The sequence below is a fragment of the Polypterus senegalus genome, chromosome 7 (assembly GCF_016835505.1).
Source record: "Polypterus senegalus isolate Bchr_013 chromosome 7, ASM1683550v1, whole genome shotgun sequence".
NCBI classification, from domain to species: Eukaryota; Metazoa; Chordata; class Cladistia; order Polypteriformes; family Polypteridae; genus Polypterus; species Polypterus senegalus.
The window spans coordinates 530,627-548,837 of record NC_053160.1 but is presented as its reverse complement, the minus strand read 5'-3'; the positions used below and the strand labels follow the sequence as shown (position 1 = coordinate 548,837).

The 18,211-nt window shown below is 42.3% G+C and overlaps 1 protein-coding gene across 1 annotated transcript; it reads right to left on the bottom strand.

Annotated features, from left to right (window-relative positions):
- Positions 1-5,919: 5,919 nt before the first annotated feature.
- Positions 5,920-17,676, bottom strand: LOC120532230. Its single transcript, XM_039758079.1, has 3 exons — positions 17,158-17,676; positions 9,929-9,995; positions 5,920-9,818 (listed from the first exon to the last, which is right to left on the bottom strand). The coding sequence occupies exon 3, from the start codon at positions 9,235-9,237 to the stop codon at positions 5,920-5,922; it is 3,318 nt and encodes a 1,105-aa protein (XP_039614013.1). The 5' UTR covers positions 9,238-9,818; positions 9,929-9,995; positions 17,158-17,676.
- Positions 17,677-18,211: the final 535 nt, after the last annotated feature.

Sequence of the window (18,211 nt, the reverse complement as noted above, 5' to 3'; positions counted from 1 at the left end):
GAAGAGAAAACATTATTATTTAACTCCCAGATATCAAGGACTGCTGCGGTGGGGTGGCACCCTGCCCAGGATTGGTTCTTGCCTTGTGCCCTGTGTTGGCTGGGATCGGCTCCAGCAGACCCCCGTGACCCTGTATTTGGATTCAGCGGGTTAGAATAGAAAATGGATGGATGGATGGATATCAAGGACTGTGTTTTGAGTTGATTGTGCTGCAGAGAGCTACGTGATTTGTTCCTCATTTATGCAGAAAAGGAGTTGAGCTGTGTGTACAGCATTAAGGGTCTAACTCTTATCATTTATAAGAAATGCTGACCTCTGATATAAAACAGAAGACCCCTGAAGAATGTAAGATCTTTATGGACTTTAAGAATGTTTAAATTGATTCTAAGTGTCTATACTCAGAAGGGCGTATTCCTTAGGAATGCAAATGGCTGTTTGTTTCATGTTTTAGGACACTCCAGTATGTCATAAATTAAGATTTGACCTAAAGTTATGTATAACCTTGGAATGAACTGCTGGAGGTTTTTTTTCTTTTCTAGGATATAAAAAAGAGAATATTTTTACTTTAGGGAATCTGCCAAAATCCAAATCAGTTGACCGAGCTGGAAAGAGGCAGTCTGACATTCTCTCTAACTCACCAAGAATTAAGAATAAAGAAATTATTTTTACTTAAATTGGGTTTTTCCGTTGTTTTCCCGACTTCAGCGCTCACACTTTCATTTATGTTCATACGGTGCCAGTCAAAGGTTTGGCGTGCATTTCGTGTTAATTTATTTTTTTAACTGAAGCAAAACAAGAACAGCCAGCAAGTGCTTGGCACACATGGGAACTCTTTCAGGACTGGTGGACAGAATTCCTTTCCTTTAGCTTTGTGTACATTTATGACGTTTAATACTTCGTAGCCCCGTCTGTGTTCTGTCATATTATTAGTCACACAAACAGTGCCATAAAGACGGCTTGGATGATGGATGGATGGATGGGTTCCATTACTAATCCCACTCTGTTCTCTTTTCCTGTTCATATGAAAACACACTAAAGCAATTAAAATGTGTAAGATTCGGAGCTGCTTCATTAACAATTTGTAACGCTATCATCTGCATCCCTCTTTCTTGTAATAACTTAGTTGTTGCTATTCTCCTATGTAATTTAGCCGTCACTGATATACCTTTGCACAGTACTGATGTCATCTGATATCAACAAAATAAGAAAAAACCGATGGCTTTGGAGGGCCCACTTTACACCCGTCGAGTGTCAGTTGTGCTCTGCTAATTCTATTCCTAATTCAACACCTCGATTACATTGTTTTGCTTAATAATAAGCATGCCGTTCACTCTTTAAGATAAAAAAATGTGGACAAATGTTAAAAGAAACACACCACCAAATTCTAATAGGGTGTTACAAAATAAATGACATACATCCATTAATCCATTAACCCAAACACGGAAAATGCTGTGATTTTTACGTTTAAACCATGAGATTACAAAGTATTGCAACTAAAAACGACGTACTTACAAAAAGCTATACATGTCCATTATAAAGTTCACAGACACACGTCGCATTTCATTTCACTCCCTCTTCATTCGACTGGTATCAAATTTTTCAGGTGGCAAGTCTTCTACCAAGACATTATAAAATTCAAAAGTTGTCATCTTTTCCAGTAAGAAATCCACTTACAAACGGAGATAAACAGCAACACAAAAATGAATTGCAAGTACAAGTCAAACATTAGACATGCGCAGAACAAATCAGGCAGCGTCGTGAAATCAATTTTAATTAAGCAGAGAGCGCGTGAATGAGACAAATCGGATAGGGACTCGTGTCGCAAGGTAAAAAAAAAAACGCAGATCGGGCAGGGTCGTAATAGTAAAGCTCTGCGCATGCCTGCTCGCCTTGGGTTGTCTTTGTGCGCGTGTGCCCACAAATCGGTCAGGCACCACAGATCGGGCAGTGACAGTTCCAATAGGCACTTCGGTAAGGAACTGGGAGTGGAGAACTCTATGATTTTCTGCGAATGAGCATCTGTAAACTTCTGAGCTACGGAAACCCTTAATGGATAAAAACTAGCCATAATACCTGCCTTGTGTGATTTACTAAATGCGGTTTTGTAAATACAACAAAGGTGGCTTTAGTGGTTACAATAATATTTTTATTCATGTTACTAAAGTGCCTTATGTTTTTGCTTAAAACACAACCCAGTTATTTAGAAAATTTAGTTTAGTAATGCAAACAAATCATTTTTTTGAGTGTCCGTGGTCCTAGGCATGGTGGATAATGAGGCCTTTTCACAAGATTAGAGCAGAAACCCCTTCAGTTTCAAGCATAACAATGTGGAGTTCCTGGCCTTGTATTTGGACGTAGAGCAGATTCCTGCCTAGCCATTTCAGTCCAATTTTGGTAATGACAGCACAACTCGAGAATATGACAACCTCATGTAAGCATTTGAAAGACTTGCCTGTAGCCATCAGCCGTACTGACTTCTCCTGGGGGTACACCCTGTTTACCTTTGATTTGACGCCTGATCAAGAATGTGGAGATCATTTCTCGTTGGTGAAAACCGGGAACATGAGATTTGAAGTCCGCTTTCGGCATCCCCTACCCCATATTGTGAATCTAATAGTGTGCACCATCTTTGACAACATTATTCTAATAAACCAGAGACGAAACATACTTTATGATTACTAAAAAGCATGAATACCCTGCAGATCACCGAACTCACGTCCTGTAACCCGTACACAGAAAATCTGTTTTACAGAGTGTTGGCGTGCGACGAACTGCCTGAAAACATACTTACGGATCTCCGGCCATGATCATCGTCAAAATCAACCCAGACAACACTGGCTGGTGATGCATCTCAGAGAAGACGGAACTGGAGAAGTTTTCGATTCCTACGGTGGCCCACCAGATCTATTTTCCTGAGGAAATATACAGCTTTTTAAACAGAAACTGTAAAGAAATTATTAACCATACCCGACAGCTTCAAAGCTGGTTTTCCACCATCTCAGGCCAACACTGTATATTTTTCCTACATCACAGAGGGAAAAGACGCCCTTATAATGATGTCATGACCTTGTATTTTAATGAAGTCACCAAGAACGATGATATGGTTCAAACATTTGTCAGCACCTTGTCTAAGAACACTTCTAGAGATTTTCAGGATCACCCCTGTATGCAAAGTTCTATGACCTGCAATTATCTTAACAAAGAATAGGCAGACTCTATAATCAAATGTTATATTTTATTAAACAAAAATATAATTACATTTCAAAAAGGAGTCCATTCATTCTTTTTGAGAGATCTGGTTTTCTTGCCAGCAGGTATATCGGAAGCAGCAGCAGCAGCGATCCCGACCGTGGCAGAAGGTTTGAAGCTCTCCAGAAGTTCTCTCGTGTTGGCGTTTGGCACGGTGGATGCCGGGATGTTCAAACCGGCCATGGCCTTGACAAATCTTTCCACGCCCTAGGTCTCTGATAGGACGGTATGTTGTGATGGGTGGTCAAGTTCCACATTAGATCGGCCATATTTGTACCGGCTAAAGGCTCTCCATGATACGCAAACTCTCCAAAGCCATTCCAGTAGGATGTATTAGTGCTATGCAACATTTTCTGTAAAATAAGTTTGGTATATCTTTGATTTTTCGGGCGCACTTTTCAAAATCTCGTTGTACACATGATCTTCTGGGATACTAGGAGACTCTTTGATCTCACCCAGCGGTTCCCCCTTACTCTCTTCAGGCAGCAATAACGTCAGAGCCCCGGTTTCTTTATCCGCTTTTTTCTCAAAGGTAAGGAATCTTTGCAAGACAGTCGTATAAAGTTTTACTTTTGCATCGGCGCTCAAGTCACTACGTTCGAGTATGAATTTCATTTGTTTATCCAGTTCACTTTCCGTAGCACTTAAAAGTCAGGGCTTTGTGTTGCCATTGAGCCATTTGTTGTTGAGGGACCAGGTACATCTTGCATGTGTATTCCATATTTCTACTCTCAAACCTATTAAACTAGTAATGAAAGGAATGGCCGCGCTTATAGGGCTCCGAGAAACCCTCCTTTCTGATTTAGAAGGGCTTTTTATCTTTCCAACGGTAAGTTTTTAATCGTCGAGTTTTTGTAACAGCACAACGATGCTTCTTCAGCAGCTTGAACTGTCTGGACGACAGGAGTACATGGCCTTTTCAAGTATTGAGAGCTATTTTGGGCAGAGCGTAAATTAACTCGTCCGGAGCCGCGCACACCACCGCTTTTCATCGGCGACAGGAGACCCTATGCAGGGTCCAGAGCAGAGGGAGATTTTTATTCTGCAGGACATGCCGGCTCTTTCTCAAATACTTGGAAAATCGTACGTCTTTATCTTTTCATGATGTACATCACAGGCCAGTTGAGAGGAAACAATGCGATACGTAAACGAAATTCATCAGGCGTATCAGGCGTATGGGCTTTATCCAAGAAAAATGTAACCCTCCCAGCGTACATTTGACGCGCTAAATTGGTGATTTGCAGCTTATCTCGAGGGTTTTAAAAGATGGTGATGTAATTGGCATTCAGATTTAAAATTCTACTTTTCTTGCCTTGAAAAAATACATTTTGGACCAAGTAAATGGACAAATTCCTGTGATGAGTATATTTTGTGAAGGCCCGCTCTCTCTCTTCGCTATGGCTCGCCTATTCCATCCAATGGTCGACGATCACCAAGTTAACTCGGTCAGGTGGCAGTAGTTCATCGTCGCTTAAGGATGAAGGTAACCCCTTCAAAAGTGTTGTTTTTGGAAATCGTACTAACAGCTCATCATACAGAGGCTGCTGACAGCTATTAAACCAGACTATATTGTCCGGTGGTGACGAAGCACATTGTCCGCGTGCTCCAAGAGCTTTATCACATAATGCGATTTGCCTGAACAGGACGGCCCAGAGACTTTTAAAGAACATCAAAACCCTCTTTAGTATCCATAGGGGAGAGTTGTGAAATCGGGTAATAGAACCCTTTTGTTGTACACCACTCTGAATCTTTTTCTGAGTGGATGATTTTGCAGCGTTAGATTCTTTTTGTTCCTATGAATCTGAGCACCATGAACCGTTATTTCTTTAGAGAGATCACAGTTTACAAAACTATGCACTAGATCCATTAACGAGTATAGGTTTACCGATCGAGCCGTTTCATGATTGAGAGTAATGCCCTTAACCATCATACAGACCTTGCCTTTGAACGTTTTGAACGCGTAAGTTTTAGGACCCCCAGAAACAAATTCTTCTATGAAGTCGTCAGGATCTAGTTCACTAGCGAGTTCACCTAAATAGTCACCGAGCGGTGGCGTGTACTGTCCGGGCGATGCTGTGCAGATAACAGAATCTGTATCATGATACAGAACCCTCGGTCCTAAACGATCCAACAATTCGTACAATTCTAAGCGGGCATAGGCCATTGTGAAAGCGTCTATCACCACATTGACTGGGCCGGGTAGAACGTATTCGTCATCCGCATACCTCCACTGCACTTGAGCAATTTCGTCGCTGACAAAGTCAAAATAGGAGACCCGATACTCGTCCGAGAACAGGTAATCGAAGAATTCTTGGGTGTGTTTAACAAACGTAGTGGTCAGTTGGTTAGGCTTCTGACCGAATTTTCCCCAAAGAAAATTCAGAAATAACTTAGAAATTTCCCTCTTAGCGGGGTTTGCGGCTATGTTATCGCATTCCAATAATACGCCTTCTTTTACGAAATAGTCATCAACATACCGCTTGCGGGACGCCTCGTCCAGGGCCCACGATGGCCAACCAGAGGCCTCCTGTTTGCCTTTCAGATTAATTTTTATGTAATCAGAAAATAAATCTGTGGTGCTCTGGTCGTAATGCCATATCTCATGAATTTTTAAAACTCTGTACCCCTTATCTAAGGCCTTTTGTATTTCAACGCTGCACCAGGTTCCTGTTAAACAGCGCTCCCGATCATTGTGACAGCAAAGGCGGTTGATGTCTGGGTTTCTGCACACGTACGGCACAGAGTGAACATCAATTTACCGCAAATTCTTAAAGGGAGGACCGGAAAATACAATTTGCGGGGGGCTAGCATAGTGATTTTAATGAGCCCGAAGTAATGCTTAAGATCAGCAAACTCCTCAAAAACAAAGGTCGGATGGCCGATCGGGTAGGTCTTTGTTTTGTTGACATAAGGGTACAGACTTGTAAAATCGTAATAATGAATTTGCTCGTCGCCTTGAACCTTATGATATAATTTGATAGCGTTGGTGCGCCCTCCATTGAGGGCATCACGGGGATTGATAGGTTCAGGAAACTCAAATCGCTTTAAAAAATCCTGAAGCTCCAAGTCGTCTTTTCTCATGCGCTCCCACTCGTGCTCCCAAATCACTCTAACCGCCAGATTAAATTTTTCACGCAATTTCTTCAGTTTGTCGTCAAGCGTTTTAAACGATTCAGCATAAGACGTACCCGTGAGAGGATGTTTGGCTTGCGCATCGTAGCACTTTGGACACCCGTGATAAAAGCAACCAGCAAACTCAAAGGCTGTCGGCACACCCTGAATTTCGGCGTACCCATCTAGATAAAATGACCCCATCTTTACTTCACCGTGATTCAGGGCATGCCGAATGTTTATCTTTTCCTTCTCGGAAAGAAACATCATCCACTGAATAGAAGCAGTAGAATAAGCTTTGTGGGTGCTTTTGTAATTATCACTCGGAATTATTCCAATTGATTTATTAGGCATACAATTTTGTCTGTACATGGACAGGCAGAGAGAAGCTAGGGTCATACACTGAAAAGGGTCAATATTACCGATCCTGAGCACTTCTTCTCTAAATTTCATGCAAGCTGATCTCAAAATAACAACGTTGTTTCTACAATAGTAAGCCATTTCTTCTCTAAAGTTGAAGGTTTTGCTTTTAATCAATTCGTACCAAGACAAAAATTCCTCTCTTTCCTTGCTCAACATGTGTTGAATGCCATAATATTTAGGATCTGGGTACGGACCGATGTAATTTTGATTTTCAGTGGTGTTAAAGAAATGGGGAAAGTACCCTTTTTGAGCCTGAAATCCCATGGCTTTGGGCATACTGCTCAATTTCATAGGTAAGAAGTTTAACGAGTCGATGAATCTCAAGTCATAATCTTCTTCTATAAAGCACATTAGTTTACATCCCTGAGCTGTAACAAATGGGGTTTGACCGCTCTCCACGAGATATTTCATTAAGAAACAGCCGTCATAGCCCTTAGAATTGTGAGCTATGAACGTGTAATCTTGGTATTTTGGGCACCGATATCTGTCAAAGAACTTTGCTACGCAGTCCTCACCGGCCCAGCTCCACGATTTACCACTCCAATGCATGCAGTGGATGTAATTTGGGATGCGAGTCCCGCCATCTTGACGGCATTCAAAATCATAGAACACGTACTTTTCGTCGACCGGTCTTTGCGGTAAGCTCTGAATAAAACACTGATGATTTTCATCCGACTCTTTCATTTCAACTCTACAAACGCGACAGTATCTGGGGAGACACTTGTCAGGTTTTGACTCGGCTTTCACACTGACTTTAAGGACATCGCAGATGCTTTCAGATTGACACGTCTTTTCATCAAATTTACGCGTTTTGTGGAGTTCGAAGCAAAACATTGATTTGCAAAAACGATTGCAATCGGGACACTGAAAAGCCTCACCGTCACCCCCTCGGCAGTCTGGAGATAAACAGACGTCACACTGATGTTTGCAGCAGCGTAGTGACGGGGCAGAATATCCCGAGTAGCAGAAATCGCAGATATAATCAAATCCCAGAAATCCTTTCAGATTCAAAATACCGTAATAATGCTCATTGTGCAAAAACAGGAACACCGTCTTTGGTTTTCTGGCCTGGGACGCTTCAAATTTTAATAGAGCACTAGTGTTCGGTTCCTGGTACCAGACGATAATTTTAATACCCAATAAACTCTCAAATTTTTCAACATCTGAAAACGCTACCTTCTGATCCAGTGATAATCCGGCCCTGACGTGCAATTGACGGGCCTCATGTTCACACAATTTCGGATTGCTTTTGAACCTATTGTTTAATACAGCCAGCAAGCCCCTGGCAAAACAGCACTGATCATCAGGGTTGAAGGAGATCCATAGATGCTTCCGTTTCTTTTTCACGATTATATCATTGGAAAGGGTACAAGCTTTACGCCTATGAGCCCCACCACCAGATGGAGCCCTCACAACCTGAACGATTAGCATCAGACTGGAATCGGCTAAAATAGTAGCGCGACTCTGGAGAAGTAATTCAATTTGGTTAAAAAAGTCCTCAACAGAAAGTGCACCAGCGGTGGTTAGGGAAGAAACACTGGGATTGAGAGAATCAGCCTTTAATTCTAGCTGGACTAGATCCTTAGGATTCAAAGTGCTTGCAAAACTGTCTAATATTTGCTGAAGGGTCTCGTGTATATGATTAAAAACTTTGGCAAATGAATCGAGTTTGTAGGCCTCAGAAAAATTGAAACAGTGTCTAATCTCGATATTGTTAAATTTTGGACGCTCAGTTATAGACCAATTATTTAATCTAGAGGTAGAGGGCTGCGGGGAGCTTACTGCCGGCTCTGGAGATGAAGGATTCGCCGTATGCGAGGTTGATGGCTGTGGAGAGTTAACGTCGACACTCAAATTTGCCCCAGACAGATTAGTCACTCCAGCTCCGGTCTGAGGATGTAAGGCTGAATTATCCGACGCGGTTAAGTCATCAACAGGCGAGTGCTGAAGACGGGCCTCACTTGTACCTGAGGTAGAAGGTTGTATTACTGGGCCATTCAACGTAGTCAAGTCATCAACAGATAAGTACTGAAGTGGAAGTCTACTTGTACCCGAGATAGAAGGTTGTGGGGATTTTGCAATCATGTCTAGGGTGCTAGGCTGTTGTAAAGGACCGGGATCTGAAGACGTTCTGGCCTCACAAGAGGTATTATTCAATAGCAAAGAGTTCAAGACGGCTTTATCATCAGAATTTAGAACCTGGAGCGAACTGTTAATGATGTCAAAATTGTTGACCGGTTGTGTAACTGGGGATGGTGCTTGAAAAATTTGAGGAGATCGCGACTGTGTGGGAATTTTAGGGGGCTTTATGGAATATTCAAGGTTATCAGATGTCTCGTTTAATAGCTTAAGGTTTTCACCGGATGGTCTTTTCCTACCTTTAGTCCCTCCAGGCTGTTCACGGTCGCTGTCGGTGCTGCTGCTGCTGCTGCCGCGATACCCGTTTTCAGGCATGACCTAAATTTAATCAAAGGTTGCAGTTATGAACACAGAATATAACAATTGCAGTCAATGTTATTTTAAAGAAAAAAGGAATATAAAACCTACTCTTTAATCTTGGGTCAGAACCATGTAAAAAGCATACATATGTATCATATATAACCTCAGTTCGGGTCTGGAATGGTACAGAGAAGATTCTGATTCTACAATTCGAACCAGTAACTGGCGAAGGTCCACAGCCACCTGCGCCCACTCCAGTCTTCTTTCTTGGCGGCTCCGCTCGTTGCACTGATGAAAGGAATATCGGGGTGAGTGACGAATTCTACGCCAAGGTCAGTAGTCGGAGTAAAGCGTTGACAGCAAAGGGGATTGCAGGAGGGCTGAACGGCGGCTGCAATCAGAGGGCGTTGGTGATAGCCGAGGAGAATGCAGGAGACTTGAACGAAGGCTGAACTCAGAGGGTAGAGGAGAATGCTTAAAGCCTCTCTCAGAGGGTGGCGGTGATTGTGCGGTCTGTCGGTTCTGCCAGTTTTGGTAGACTCATAGATTTTCTGAACCATCCAGCACTTGCGTTAAAAAACCCGGTGGACTGGGATCTGGAAAATAAAGTTTGGCCTTCTCAGTTAAAGACATCTTTTCACAAAATCTGACGTTATGTATGCACCCTGTATCTCTTCGATAAACTGAAACCTAAAATGACACTTACTGTGATTGGACAGATCAGGGGAAGGAAGCCCTTTGAGAAGCCGTTTCAGATTATAAAGGGTTGTCGTCTAGAAAACAAAATGCATGTGCTCTTTAAAACAACATTTCCCCTTCCAGTGCACTCAAAAGCTCAAACAAAAGGATCTGATATTAGTTTCAAGGTAACGTTCTGACCACCGTGAGTCTTACAGCAGCTCTGGCCGGATGTCGCTGCAACGATACATACGCAAATAAATGGCTGGCAACATCTGCTTATATGATAGGAAGATTTTCATTTTTAAAATAACCTTTACTAATGTGTCACGACAAATTTTCCATTATACCACCGTTCACACACACATATACACACACACACATACATATATATATATAAATATATATATATATATACCCACAGTATATATCTCCACACAAATAACTCCACACTCCGCTCATGCACTTAATTAATCCCCTGCATATTTTAATCCTCATCACCCCCTTTCATGACCGGTTCAGATGGATAGATAGATGCATGTAAATATAAAAATTCTAGATAGTTACAAATAGCAGATAATGTGCACTAGTCTATCTGAAACACTTTACACAGACGTCTGCTTACGCTTTGCATACAAAGTACTCTTTAACAAAACGCACACACAATCCCTACACCAAGATGGATACCAACTTTTTAAAATCTAAAGATGTAAATAAAAACAGACAGCCTGGTCTGAGATTCCCTGTGTATTAAGATATAATCTGATAAATACAGGAACATATTGTAATAATCATTTACCTCATTAGTCAACAATACATCTAAAAATCATCCAGACTTTCAGGCGACTAGTCCGTGTTAAAATAATTACATGTCATTTAGCGAAATGAATGAACACCCCGTTGCAGTATTTCTACTAAGCACTCGTATCGATAGAAACTCTTGGGCCCTGTTCAGTGTTCAGGCAGTCCGTCTCCAACCGGCTGTCCAAATGAGTTGATAAAGCAAAAAGGTTTTGTTAGCTCCGACTCTCGCAGTAGCAGGGGATTCTCTGTTTTTAAAAGTCCATTTCAAACGAGTACACATTTCACAAGCAGCCCCTCCTGTAAGTAGTTCAGAATACGGACATCTTGTCAGGTTAGAGCTAATAATGCACACACTCCCTACCTGCACTTTTACACCACAGAGGAGAAGCCCTGGCTGAAAATTCAGACACTGAGACAAAAAACTTAATTGATTGGAATGCCTGTTTCAGTAACAAAAAAACTAATATTGCTTGCTTCAGTAATATGAACATTATATGCGTACATTAATCATCATATAAAATGCTACAACTTATATTATACACACACAAGCGCTGTCACGCACCTACCTACACACAGAGAGATGGTACTGAGCATAATTAACGGCAACCTAAGATCGACTTCATTTTGGATTTTAAATCCCCAGCCCCTCTCATATTAAACAGATTTTGATTTTTTTTTTTTTAAAAAAGGGACTTACCAGTTTCCGAGTAATACTGTAGATTGGCGAATAAACTTGGAAATATTGACCCTAGGATAAAATTTAAGGATTCAGCAATATGTTTAAAGGATAAAGCATACTCGTTTGAAGCATATAATAATCTATACTAATAAAAGGCAAAGCCCTCACTCACTGACTCACTCACTGACTCACTCACTGACTCACTCATCACTAATTCTCCAACTTCCCGGGTAGGTCGAAGGCTGAAATTTGGCAGGCTTATTCCTTACAGCTTACTTACAAAAGTTAGGCAGGTTCCATTTTGAAATTCTATGCATAACAGTCATAACTGAATCCTACTTACGTACATATATACGTCCATAGCCTGCAGCTTGGTCACCGTGTGAGGTGGCGTTGGGTCCCCCATCTTAACGCCTCCCACATTGTTGGCTGCCTGCCTATATGAGGCCGTCCGTCGCTCCGGTCTCTACATTCCCTTCCTTGCTTCGCCACGATATTCACTTCTCCCTGCTGAGAACTACAGCCTTCTTATTTAATCCACGTCTTCTCCGCTGTTTTATTGTTCGTTTATTACGATTATAGTTATTGCGTAGGTATTTTAGACTTACTTCACATTGTTCAGGTATCCATTTCCTTTATCGTTCCAACCGTACCCCCATAAGAGTAAAATGCTTAAGCCCTTCACCTATGGTTCTGCATGTGAGTTGATGGCTGCCGCTGAATTGTTTGGTTGTCACTTTCAAGTGTACCGAAATGGCCAAATATTTTACACCTTTGGACAACCGCCAATGCCTCTTAAACATCTTAGATTCACAGGTGACGATTTGAGTAGTGGACACTTTGATGTTTCTGAATGTTTAAACTCTCAAAAGCTGGATGTGAAGTTATCAATGAAACTGGCTGTATACTTACAACACTTGACAGATGCCGAATGTCACTTCAACACGAGTCCTACAAATACTGTCGTCATTGAAACAAACCATGAAACTCAAACCGATTACGACAGCAGCAATCCACGCTGTGAGATCTGAGACAAGATTACTGTTCACATGGCCGACTGTACGTTACATGCTCAAGAGTAAGCTCAGCGCACAGCTTGGTCAGATTACAACCGGAGGGCCGAACTCACAACGTGGTATACAAAGAGATCCTTAACAAATAATTATTGGTGTATTTTCCCTCAGTTTAAAAAGATTTAATTTTCTTCTTAATAAAACTTTTAAGGCAGTACTTTGCCGCTGCAAAGCGCGGGTAATTTGCTATATATATATATATATATATATATATATATATATATATATATAGATATAATTTGTGTGTGTGTGTGTGTATGTGTGTGTGTGCATGTATGTAAAGTATGTATGTGTATATATAGAGAGAGATATAGATAGATATATATATATATATATATATATATATATATATATATATATATATATATATATATATAGTTATAGATATATATACTGTATATATAATGTATGTGTGTGTATATATATATATATATATATATATATATATACGCTGCTCACAAAAATTAAAGGAACACTTTAAAGAAACACATTAGATACATCAGATCACAATATGAAGTTGGATATCTATACAAATAACGACAGGGCAATGTCTTAGGAACAAAAGGATGCCAAGTCTTTTAATTGAAATCAAAGTTTTCTGCCTACAGGGGGCTCAATTGTGTAGACACCCTAAAATCAGAGTGAAATGAAGATGTGGCAGGCTAGTCCATTTTTTCAAAAACTTAATTTCTGCTCCTCAGAATGCTTTTCAGTATCTTGTGTGGCCCCCATGAGCTTGTAGGCATGCTTGACAACGTCTGGGCATGCTCCTAATGAGACGACGGATGGTGTCTTGTGGCATTTCCTCCCAGATCTGTATGAGGGCATCCCTGAGTTGTTGTACAGTCTGAGGAGCAACCTGGCGCGCCTAATGGACGAAACATAATGTCCCACAGATGTTCTATTGGGTTTAAGTCAGGGGATCGTGAAGGCCATTCAATTTTTTCAATTCCTTCATCCTCCAGGTACTGCCTGCATACTCTTGCCACATGAGGCCGGGCATTGTCGTGCATTAGGAGGAAACCAGGACCTACTGCACCAGCGTAGGGTCTGACAATGGGTTCAAGGATTTCATCCTGATACCTAATGGCAGTCAAGGTGTCTTTGTCTAGCCTGTAGAGGTCTGTGTGACCCTCCATGGATATGCCTCCCCAGACCATCACTGACCCACCACCAAACTGGTGATGCTGAATGATGTTACAGACAGCATAACATTCTCCATGGCTTCTGCAGACCCTTCAACGTCTGTCACATGTGCTCAGGGTGAACCAGCTCTCATCTGTGAAAAACACAGGGTGCCATTGGTGGACCTGACAATTCTGGTATTCTATGGTAAATGCCGATCGAGCTCCACTGCGCTGGGTTGTGAGCACAGGGCCCACTAGAGGACGTTGGGCCCTCAGACCACCCTCAAGAAGTCTGTTTCTGGTTGTTTGGTCAGAGACATTCACACCAGTGGCTTGCTGGAGGTCATTTTGTAGAGCTCTGGAAATGCTCATCCTGTTCCTCCTTGCCCAAAGGAGCAGATACTGGTCCTGCTGATGAGTTAAGGACCTTCTATGGCCCTCTCCAGCTCTCCTAGAGTAACTGCTTGTCTCCTAGAATCTCCTCCATGCCCTTGAGACTGTGCAGGGAGACACAGCAAACCTTCTGGCAATGACACGTATTGATGTGCCATCCTGGAGAAGTTGGACTACCTGTGCGACCTCTGTAGGGTCCAGGTATCGCCTCATGGTACCAGTAGTGACACTGACTGTAGCCAAATGCAAAACTAGTGAAGAAACAGTCAGAAAAGATGAGGAGGGAAAAATGTCAGTGGCCTCCACCTGTTAAACCATTCCTGTTTTGGGGGTCATCTCATTGTTGCCCCTCTAGTGCACCTGTTGTTAATTTCATTAACACCACAGCAGGTGAAACTGATTAACAACCCCCTCTGCTACTTAACTGACCAGATTAACATCCCAGAAGTTTCATTGACTTGATGCTATACTCGGATTAAAAAGTGTTCCTTTAATTCTTTTGAGCAGTATACAGTATATGACAGCAACACTCATAACAGTGACAAAACAATTACATTGACGATCATGTTACGTTATTTTCAAGATGTTTCCATTTCTTTTTCATTATTTCTTTAACACACTACTTCTCCGCTGCGAAGCGCGGGTATTTTGCTAGTACTGTATATAATTCACTAAAGCAGCCGACCATGGGCAGGCAAGATGCAATACAGAGCCCCGCCCACCAACAATTTACTACGCATGACACAACCGAGCCCCGCCCACCAACAATTCACTTCTCCCACTTTCCAGTCATTCCCGCTCTCCAAAGTAACCTCAGCGGAAGCGACCACAACTGCTACTCCCCCGGGGTCGGCCAAACACCCAGGCTGTCTTCTCAGCTGCCGCCAGCCTGCTCTCGCTCGCTCTACCGTACCGGTTTTCTCTCTCCTCACTCACTGCACAGGTGAGAAACGACCGCAGCACGACTCCACCCGGAAATCGTTTCAGCCACACTACCACGCTGCCCTTCGCTATGCGGGGAGTGCGTTGATTATTTATTTAAAAATGGCCTTTTGAAGGGGAGCTGTGGACCTGCTATGCCACAGAAACACCTGCGACTTTGCCTTCACATTGTTTTCCGTTTATTTCTGATCCCGTTCAACAACTATATGGCGACATGGACTTCTCAGCTATCACTCTGGAACAACTCGGCAGCACGCAAGCTATATTAAGCGTCACCAACGAAGACTTGCTACACTTTAATGAACAAGTACTGAAACTTGATCCCTACCGATGAAGTGACTTTCACCAGCATTGACTCCATCGTCACAGACGATCCTGCAGATCAACTTTTATTCCCCAAAGAATTTCTTAATAGTCTTACTCCCACTGCCATGCCTCCGCATAAACTCAAAATTAAACTTGGTTCAGTCATCATGCTTCTCAGAAATGTCCTGCCAGCAGAAGATCTCTGTAATGGCACTAGACTTTTGGCGCTTTTCCACTGCATAGTACGGCACAGCACGGTTCAGTACAGCTCACCTTGGTCCGGCTCAGTTCGGCTCGGTTTGCGTTTCGACTGCAGTTTAGTACCGCTTTAGAGAGGGCGCGAGTATTCACGTGTCGTTAAGAGTTTTAACTTGTCCCTACACTGTTTGTAAGTCCGATGGTAGCCGTGTGCGCCCAAGAGCTTAGCGACCTCCTGAAAAACGTTTTCATTCCGCGTCGCCCCATCCAGCTCTCACTGGATCCGCTCCTCGGCTACCAACGAGAGGAACGTCTGTACTTCCTCAATAGACCACAAAACAGCCATGTTTGGTTAAAACAATACGGTGCGTCCGAACCTTCGCTGGCTGTGCTAAAAATCCAGTGGGTCTGTTGTGTCTCGTGTCGCAAGTTCAGTGACGCAGTAATGACGATTTTCTCCGGCCAATCAGTGACCAGCAGAGTTTACACGTCACGTTTTGGTAACGGTTCGCGCTTGGAACCTCGGCTGAGGTGGTACTAAAAAAAGGACCAGGTACCAGGTACTGTTCCCAGTGGAAAACCCCCCAAAAGTGAGCTGAACTGAACCGTGTTGTGCCGTACTATGCAGTGGAAAAGCGCCTTTTGTTACCAGCATTCACCGCAAAGTACTGGAGTGCAAGTCTATCGCAGCATCAGATTCAAATTTGCCTTTTACATGCAGATAGTTTCCTGTTAGATTTGCCTTCGCGATGACAATTAATAAGGCACAGGGCCAAACTTTCAACAAGATGTGCCTGTATCTGCCAAAAACAGTTTTCAGTCACGGACAATTGTATGCTGCTCTCTCCAGAGTTCCATCGTTTCATTCACTCACAGTTGTATCCTCAAACTCTCCCATTTGGACAACTGTGCCTTTCAGGAAGTGTTCAGTCATCAATAAATAATTATGAGGCCGTATGTGACGCCGCGGGTTGGCTAGTAATAACTAATACTAATAACAAGAAGATGCTGCAGATGTTCTATCGAGCGCCCCCTTCTACGCGGTGGTGTGCTGGGGAGGCAACATAAAGAAGAGGGACAAACTGGTGAGGCAGGCAGGCAGGCTGTATTGTAGGCACGGAGCTGGACAGTTTGACATCCGTGGCAGAGCGACGGGCGCTGAGCAGACTCCTGTCAATCATGGAGAGTCCACTGACCAGGATCATCTCCAGACAGAGGAGCAGCTTCAGTGACAGACTGACAGACTGAGGAGACCCCACACTATGCGACTCGGGGGTAAACGTTAACATTATACATTAAAGTTATTGTCTGTTATACCTTTATTGTTATCTCTCTTTAATTTAATAGTGTTCTTTATCAGTATGCTGCTGCTGGAGTATGGGAAGTGGGATTAATAAAGTATCTATTTATCTATTTAATCGCACAACTCACAAGCCGCGAAATCAATTGGAAGGACGAGCTCATTCATATCCGAAAGCTTTGATACGAGGAAATATCCTGTCTGCATGTTAAATGATTTTATATATTGCAAATAAAATAAATACAGGAGTTTCTTTGCATGAACTTTGTGACGCAATTGCTATTTCCACATTGCGTTATAGTTTTTTTAAATATAAGATAACTGTTGAACCCAGGACAGAGTCTCAGAGTCACTGTATCGTTACATTGCCCTTTCTCTTCAGAAAACGAAAACAGTTCCCATCTGCCTAAACAAATGACATGAACATTACAATACCTGTCACAAGACGCATTCCATTTCGGTCTCCATGATCTTTTTCTTTTCCTTTGCCGCTTTACCGCAAGTTGCAGCTCATCAATTCGGTTCTTTGATGATGGAAGCAAAGCGCTGGAGTTTTCTTTGGACGCACAACGAACTAAAGCCCCTGCCGATCCGCTCCTCAGGCACTTAGTTGGGGGCTCGTAGTGCATTAGAAACGCTCGCTTAGTTACTTAATTATTCTGCTGGAAACGTTGCCACTCCGTTCGCCCTTCACATCGAAAGAAAAAAGAGCTCCGAGTTGAAGCCCCATTTACCGTAACGTAGCGATATTGAAACTATATTATACTTTTTCAATTATTGACCCTCGCTTGTTACTCAGATTAGCACGTTACTTCAGACATGTGGTCACTGAACTAAAAGGTTTGTTACCCTCACAACTGTATTTTTCTCACGCGCCAACCTCGAGTGTGGTGAACTTTGACACGCAGCTTCGATTCGAAAACCAATAGAAAAACAGCTCAGCCAGTCCCTCTCCCACCAGTCCCTTACAAAACTATCCACTTGCAGAGCTACAGCACCATACGTCACCGCAGTTCAGACCCGGAAGTGACGTCTCTATCGTTTCAGGACTGACTTCGTAAAATGACTTTCGGAAGGTCTCGGCAATATGGAGGAATATTTCGAACAAAATTAAATAAATAAATGCGTAAATAAAAGTACTGTGAAATGTGAACATAAATAAATAAATGTGTCATGAAATGAGAGCCTAAATACATAAATATGTAATGAATATGTAATGAAATGAGAGCGTAAATAAATAAAAAAAATAAATAAATAAATAAATGTGTCACGAAATATGTTTTTGTTGCTTATTTATTTATTTCATTTTGTCAGTAACATTCCTCCAAACCGTCATGAAATACGACTTGAAATAAAACTGTCACTTTCACTCGTCAAAGTTGAGAGGGTGGGCTCTAACACGCCCTCTAGTTACTGATTGGTGAATCGATGGCACAAGAATTAATTAGAAAAACGCTTACTACTGCCGATGAAATGGATTCGTCATATC

Coding starts and splice junctions, on each gene's coding strand:
- LOC120532230 (XM_039758079.1), bottom strand. CDS start 9,237: ATGCCTGAAAACGGGTATCGCGGCAGCAGCAGCAGCAGCACCGACAGC.